Here is a 7,208-nt window from a genome sequence, read left to right on the forward strand (position 1 = left end):
CCCCTCCCCCACCTGTTTCCCCGGTGCCCACCTCCTGAACGGTCTCTTCCCCATCCCCGGCTCCTCTCCCGGGCCCTGTCGGCCTCGGGTCGCCGGATGCGCCGCCGCTCTGCCGGGTCGCTGCTTCAGCTCCGGGTCGCTGTCCTTCTCCGCGGTCAGGGAGCTCCGCCTCCGCATCACTGGAAGCGGCAGAGAGACGGCTCGTTACCCGGGGGAAGGTGACCGAAAAGCGGGGCCGGTCCGAGGTGAAGAGTCCTCGTTCTGGCCGGCGTGGGAGTGCTGAGAGGCGGCGGGAGTCAGACAGAGCGCCCGCTGGAGCCGCACTGACATCCGCAGAGAACAGCTGATCAGTGCCGAAGCTGTCGCAGCCAATCAGGAGGCAGACTGCAGACCACATGGTCAAAGCAGTGCTGCCTCCACGGTCTCTGGGGAAGCGTAGGAACAACGGCTTCCAAAACATAACCAGCGCTGCGTTCATGCCCAACTCGGAAATTGTAGTGAATTTAACGCTCATTGAAACAAATTAAGGTATGAAACATGAATGTAATTTAATAAAGAAGATAAATAAATGATATATGACGCGTTTTAACAGTTTGCGTCAGAAATATTTAAACTGTTTTTATAAAGTTTATTTCCTGTTAAAATCTTCATGAAACCTTCAGAGAACAAAGTGACTCCAGATCTTCCTCAGACGCTTCCTGTTATTCTGAAACAGCCAGAAGGTTTCTATTTAACCGTGTGCCCCTGAACGCATCTCTGAGGCTGTAAATACAGCAGGTAGGTTTTCAGATTAAAAGTATGTTGTAATGTAAATATGATTAAATCTCGACTTGACGCTGATAAAGCAGGAAGTAAAATAAAACCTGTTCATCACCCAGAGCTCCTCCGGGTCAACAGGAGATCAGCTGGGGTGGACAGTCCGCTGAACTTTGACCTTGAGAGCTGCAGTCTCCAGGCTGACTCAGCAGCTCCCCCCAGTGTTCAGAGCTCAAAGAACAGCTGCTCGCCACCATAAAGCTGACCAATCAGGCTCTCCCACACCTGTCCAGGTGCAGGGCAGGTTGTCCACCGAGATTTGATCTGATTTGTTGAATCAAATAAAATTGATGTCTCAGTTTTAAGACTGTAACTTTGTGGCTTTTATTGTTTCACATGTTTTGATTTTCTTCAGTAACATTTCTAATTGTTTTGTTTGGGCTTCACATTTCCTCCAGTTGCCATGGTGAATCACACCTGGTTCACAGGTGGGTTCACTCACTTTGTTGACCCGCTTCCTGAAACAGGGCTCAGGTGATCACGTGACGGACCAGTAAAACGTTCATAACGAACCTCAAACCGGTTGGTTCTGTTGGGTTCGGCCGAACCTCAGGCTGAACGAGGTTTAATTAATGAACTGAAAAAAGATTTGATCTAATTTGAATTGGTTTTAACGCTGCCGTGAACGGGAAGTACTGACGCAGGTGAAGTGATTGATCTTGGAGCTAAACTGATTGTTTTCATAGAGAAACATCAGCAACAACAACAAAACGTCCATAAATCATCAATAAATCACCGATAAATCGTCAATAAATGAGGAATCCTACCCGGTAAATGTAACTGGCCTGTTTCACCACATCGCCGCTGGAGCTGCTTCTTTGTCCCTCCGCGGCTTCCGGAGAATTACGTCACCGAGTCATGTGACCACAACAAAGAATTTTACCGCGAAGCTGCTTCTCGGCTCTCCGAGTCAGTCAGTCCCGGTTCTGAGCTCCAGGATGTTCTGTGAGAAAGCCATCGAGCTGATCCGGGAGCTGCACCGGGTGAGCGACGGCCAGCTGCCCGCTTTCAACGTGAGTATCCCGGGTGGGATCCAGCAGCTGGAACTCCGCCCAGAAACGTTCTGGTTTAAGGTTTGACCGCTGCTTTAAGCTGAAAACTGGAAACCACAGATATAATAGTAATGTTATCAAAAATAATCTCTTACTTAACATTTCGGATCACAGGAACACGGTAAAGTTTTTTAATATCAGATTTATTTATGTAAAATAAAGGCTCTAGTGGCCTTTATTTCATAGTGAATTGACAGAAAAGAGGGTAATGAGAGAAAGGTAAGACATGCGGCAAAGGTCACCGGGTCGGGAATCGAACCTGCGACGGCCGCGTCGAGGACTGAGGCCTCCAAATGTGGGTTGTGCTGAACCCCTACGCCACCACAACATACCCAAGATCAGATTTCTAACTGAAATTATTCTGCGGAACTCTGCTAAGAAGTTTATCGGCTTAAGAGTGATCGTGTCTAAAAAATTAAACTGAAAGTTCATTTTCAATAAATTTCTAGTTAATAGACGGCGGATCCAACACCTGATTGAAACAGTTTCATAAATACAAAGAGAAATGATGGCTGCGATGGATTAATTGGAATGAGTTCTTGGTTCCAGGAGGACGGACTGCGGCAGGTTCTGCAGGAGATGGAGGCTCTGTACGAACAGAACCAGGCTGATGTGTGAGTACTGACCCACTGCACGGTTCTACAGGGTCCAGGCTGGTTCTGGTTCTGTTATGTTTAAGTTCCTGTTGGCTTCAGATGGTTTTCAGACCCAACCTCTGACCCGTAGCTCAGAGTTAAAGGGCCAGTATCCTGTAAACTCATCATGTTCTGTTATCCTCTCATCATAAACAAACCTGCAGTGTTTCATGAGAAATCAATTAGTCTCCATGGCAACCATTCAACTGTCAAAATGTCTGGGTGGACCTTGCCCCGCCTTCAAGGACACAGCTCCTCCCCCACTCAGCTACTTCAGACTAGCCAGCAGCCATTAGCAAACAGCAGCTGAGCTCATTACAGGAGCTGCTGCTCAGAGAGACGCTGGTAAAAACGTTAAAGGGCTAAAAGGCGTAAAAACAGGAAGTCAAATTCCTTTTAGGTCATATTTGATATAAACAGCAATTTTATAACAGCAGAGGGCGACACAGTTACCGATTGTGCTATAAAACATAATGCTGGCCCTTTAAGGGAACCATTCCCTGGTACCGGTCCAGAACCGGTTTCTCTGGTACCAAAACCGGTTGCGCTCCGTCTGACCTCCTGACCTCTCCGTCTTCTGCAGGTCGGAGGCGAAGGCCGCCGGCCGCGGTGACCTCATCCCCTCCATCAAGCTACGCCACTGCTGCCTGCTGAGGAACCAGCGCTGCGTCGTGGCCTACCTGTAACTCCACCCAGTCATGTGACCTGCCGGTCCAGGTCTTGTGACCTCTGATGCTGACCTTTGACCTGCTGTTTGCAGGTACGACCGTCTGCTGAGGATCCGCGCACTGCGCTGGGAGTATGGCAGCGTTCTGCCCGCCAGCGTCCGCTTCCACATGTCTGCAGAGGAGGTCAGTGACATCACTTCCTGTTGGGGGTTTCTGCTGGCTCACCTGAAGACTGAGAGCACCTGTGTGCATGGTGTGTTCAGGTGCAGTGGTTTGGCCAGTATAAAAAGTCCCTGGCCTCCTTCATGCGGTCCATTGGAGGACAGGAGGGACTGGACGTCACGCAGGACATGAAGCCTCCAAAGAGCCTCTACATCCAGGTGAGTCTGACCTCTGACCTCTGACCTGCAGCCTGGCCCCACTGACCTCCCTGTGCATTTCCAGGTCAGGTGCCTGAAGGACCATGGTGAGTTTGAGATCGACGACGGAACGGTGATCCTGCTGAAGAAGAACAGCCAGGTGAGAACAGACCCCATGTTAGTGATGAGAGAAGCACGACAGTTGCTATGACAACGGTCCTGCTGGTGCTTTAATGGGATGTAACTGGGAGTATGGGGAGTGCAGCTGCTTCCAGCTGAGACAGGAAGTGAACAGGTGGCCCATGTTCTGACTCATCCTGACAGGAAGTGGTTTTTGTTCACAGCACTTCCTGCCACGTTGGAAATGTGAGCAGCTGATTCGCCAGGGCGTTCTGGAGCATGTGATGTCATAACGTCCAGGAGACAGACGGTGTCTCGGCTGCCATGTTTGCTTTTTTACAAATAAAGCTGTTTTTTTCTTTCCTTTGTGTCGTCACTGAGAGTTAAGTCTGTTGCCGGGCAGATTTCACAGATCCAGGCGAACATCAGTGCCTCATTTTAACCCAGAACAGGAGGTCTCACTCTGAGGTAAAAACCTAGTACCTGTCCAGGTGGGGAGGCCATGCCAGGGACGCAGTATAGGGGGGAAAGTTATGACAATTCCAAGGGCCCATTACCAACAGGGGGCCCTACACAACTCTGTTTTTGTTCATAGTAATTAAAAGAAAAATGGGGTCCTATCATTTACAAAATTCATTATATTGTGTTTACTAAAATTGATTTTAGCAGTATAAATTAAATGCTGATTGGTTGTTTTGGTCAGGACGGTGCATTACTTTAACCAGTAATTCAGGAAGGAGATGGAGGAGATTGATTGTGTTCAGATTATCTGACTCAAACTGGCACAAACTAAAATTGTTAAACTGGTGACAGCTTTACCAAATATGGAGAAAACATTTTTTATTAGTTATGTACTGCAGCTTGAATACAATGCAACTACATAGCATTTTTAGAAGTCTGGATTGCTGTATGTGTAGTTGCATGTTGCATTTGACTGTTGCTCATGCAGAGAGACATTCCAGTATCTAAAACTAAGAAAAAATTGAAGCAACCTACCTGCATACTGGATGTGGACTGTTGGATGTTAAATTCATGAGCAGTAAATATTGTGCTAATTATCAGTATTGAACCAAAGAAAGCAAGGCAGATGCAGCCTTTAAAGTTGTGATGCTTTTTATGGGTAAACAGACTCAAAAAATGGTAACAGCAGCTGCAGGGGGCCAATCTAATTTTTTGTCAGGGGACACAAGATTCCTGGTGGTACCTGAGGGCCACGCCCACCAGTTCACACACAGTGACACTGAGCCGACAGTTTACAAAACTTTTAAAGAAATTTTATCAAGTTTAAAATATTTCACAAAAATGATATTAAAAAAGTTTATTAGAACTCAGTTTTTCTATAAAATTCCCCTTAAAGCTGAATCATTTCAGACAGAAAAAAAAATCAGAAGAAAATATAAACAAATAAAAAACCCTCCATTTACAGTAAAATCAGCTTCAATGTCTGAATGGAACCAGAGCAGATAAAAACACCAGAAGGTGAGCTCTGATTGGACGATCCTCAGCTCTGATTGGACGATCCTTGCTGAAGGTTGTCGGCTCCCAGCTAGAGGTCAGCTGGAGGTCATGGCAGCGGCCACCACCTCCCTCAGCAGCGCCCCCAGCGCTGTGACCTTGTCCTCCAGCTGGCTGTTCTTCTTCTCTGCCTGTTTCTGCCGCAGCTCTGTGACCTGCAGCGCCGCCAGCAACTGCGCATTCTGCAGGTGCAGGTCCTTCAACACGCCGCTCGTCTTGTTGCTCCGCTCCATCTGGACGGAACCAGAGGTCAGAATGGGCTGGTGGGTCGCTGCCAGCAGAACCACAGACTCACCTGCTCCTTCAGCTGCTGCACGTTGTCCTGCAGCACGACGCGCAGCGCTTTCAGCTGCGCCTCCAGGCCGGCGGCCCGTTGCTGCAGCGCCGCTGCCGCTCTGTCGAACTGTTCCTGAAGGCAGCATAGAGGCAGCAGTCAGAACCAGAACCTGTGCGGCCAGGCCAGATCTGGTTCTGAACCCACCTGCTTCAGGGTGGCCTGGGATCTGCTCTGCTGCAGCTGCAGCTCCAGCTGTGCCTGTCGCTGCTGGCTCCGCCCCCGCTCCGCCTGCAGCTCCGCCTGCAGCTGCTGCCTGCTGCCTGCATGCTCCTGCAGCTGCTGCAGCTGCTGTGCCTTGGCCATGCCTAGCGCCGCATCTGCCCGCTGCACCTGCAAACACACACACAGGTTCTGACCCGGTTCTGACTCGGTTCTACTGCTCCAGGTGAGGTGGAGCAGCAGCTGCAGCTCTAAAGTCTCTTTAGCTTGTTGTTTAGATTGAAATTTAGATGGTCTTTTATCCGATTATCAGTCAGTGTTGATCAGATCATCATGAACTTTATGGTCATGTTGACTCCAACAGTGTTAGCTCAGACTGTTAGCCTAACTGTTAGGTCAGACCGTTAGCCTGACCGTTAGCCTGACTGTTAGCTCAGACCGTTAGCCTGACTGTTAGCTCAGACCGTTAGCCTGACTGTTAGCCTGACTGTTAGCTCAGACCGTTAGCCTGACTGTTAGCTCAGACCGTTAGCCTGACTGTTAGCTCAGACCGTTAGCCTGACTGTTAGCTCAGACCGTTAGCCTGACCGTTAGCCTGACTGTTAGGTCAGACCGTTAGCCTGACTGTTAGCTCAGACCGTTAGCCTGACTGTTAGCTCAGACCGTTAGCCTGACTGTTAGCCTGACTGTTAGGTCAGACCGTTAGCCTAACTGTTAGCTCAGACCGTTAGCCTGACTGTTAGCTCAGACAGTTAGCCTGACTGTTAGCTCAGACCGTTAGCCTGACTGTTAGCTCAGACCGTTAGCCTCACTCTGAGGATTCACCGTCTCCTGACCTCATGCTGATGGATAACTGTTCTCCCTGCGCTGTCTATCTGGTTCTGGTCCAGTTCTGACCTGCTCCTCTGCCTGTGTCCGCGCCGTCTCCGCCTGGTCCAGTCTGGACTTCAGGTTCTGCTGGTCCTGGTTCAGGTTCTGGACCCAAACAGAACCAATCACATCATCATGGGTCCAGTCTGGGCTCGGTTCTACAAGTTCTGTTGGTTAATTGTGAAGCCCCGACTCCTGGTACCTGCTGCTGTAGCTCCTGGTTCTGGACTGTGAGTCTGTGGGTCTGCAGGTTCTGCTGGAGCTCCGTCTTCTCCTCCATCAACCTCCGGGCCTCCGCCTGCTGCTCCTCCACCTGCAGCCAACAGAACCAATCAGAACCGGGTCAGAACCAATCAGAACTGGGTCAAACATGACGGCTGCAGCTGAGCTCACCTTACTGAGCGCCTCCCTCAGCTTCTTGTGGAGCTCCGTCACTTCCTGGGCGTGGCCCAGCTTTTCCTGGGTGGCAGCCAGCAGCTGGCAGCGCAGCAGCTCGGCCTCTGCCTGCAGGGCGGCGACACGCTGCTGCACCTGCTGCTCCACCTGCAGGACAGGAAGCTGCAGCTACAGCCTGACTCCAGCAAGGGGAGATGCTCTGATCCAGTGTTTCTCAACCTTTTTCGGGCCAGCGGCCCCCATCCCATATCCAGGTCCCCCCCTCCCCACCAAATAATTTG

General features: G+C 50.1%; 2 protein-coding genes across 2 annotated transcripts in view; one reads left to right on the top strand and one right to left on the bottom strand.

Moving 5' to 3' along the window:
• Positions 1 to 1,589: 1,589 nt before the first annotated feature.
• Positions 1,590 to 4,014, top strand: gins1 (GINS complex subunit 1 (Psf1 homolog)). Its single transcript, XM_015016607.1, has 7 exons — positions 1,590 to 1,829; positions 2,418 to 2,482; positions 3,087 to 3,185; positions 3,264 to 3,354; positions 3,435 to 3,551; positions 3,616 to 3,690; positions 3,875 to 4,014. Exons 1-7 carry the CDS (start codon positions 1,755 to 1,757, stop codon positions 3,941 to 3,943), a joined length of 591 nt encoding a protein of 196 aa, XP_014872093.1. The 5' UTR covers positions 1,590 to 1,754; the 3' UTR covers positions 3,944 to 4,014.
• Positions 4,015 to 5,003: 989 nt separating this feature from the next.
• ninl (ninein-like) overlaps positions 5,004 to 7,208 on the bottom strand; it is a 36,347-nt gene continuing 34,142 nt past the window's right edge. Inside the window, exons 18-23 of the mRNA XM_015016606.1 lie at positions 6,925 to 7,074; positions 6,734 to 6,844; positions 6,559 to 6,636; positions 5,647 to 5,832; positions 5,461 to 5,574; positions 5,004 to 5,398 (exon numbers count right to left, since the gene is read on the bottom strand). Coding sequence (XP_014872092.1) covers positions 5,204 to 5,398; positions 5,461 to 5,574; positions 5,647 to 5,832; positions 6,559 to 6,636; positions 6,734 to 6,844; positions 6,925 to 7,074 — 834 coding nt within the window. The 3' untranslated portion in view covers positions 5,004 to 5,203. The remainder of the gene's footprint in view (positions 5,399 to 5,460; positions 5,575 to 5,646; positions 5,833 to 6,558; positions 6,637 to 6,733; positions 6,845 to 6,924; positions 7,075 to 7,208) is intronic.

This window comes from Poecilia latipinna, unplaced genomic scaffold, assembly GCF_001443285.1.
Source record: "Poecilia latipinna isolate Pla-1442-1.1 unplaced genomic scaffold, P_latipinna-1.0 Scaffold2039, whole genome shotgun sequence".
In the NCBI taxonomy this organism is placed as follows: Eukaryota; Metazoa; Chordata; class Actinopteri; order Cyprinodontiformes; family Poeciliidae; genus Poecilia; species Poecilia latipinna.

Bases quoted from the DNA above. Each gene is read 5' to 3' on its own strand.
- gins1 (XM_015016607.1), top strand. From the start codon at position 1,755: ATGTTCTGTGAGAAAGCCATCGAGCTGATCCGGGAGCTGCACCGGGTG. The intron at 1,830-2,417 runs GTGAGTATCCCG...TCTTGGTTCCAG, and splicing joins GCCAGCTGCCCGCTTTCAAC to GAGGACGGACTGCGGCAGGT. The intron at 3,552-3,615 runs GTGAGTCTGACC...GTGCATTTCCAG, and splicing joins CAAAGAGCCTCTACATCCAG to GTCAGGTGCCTGAAGGACCA.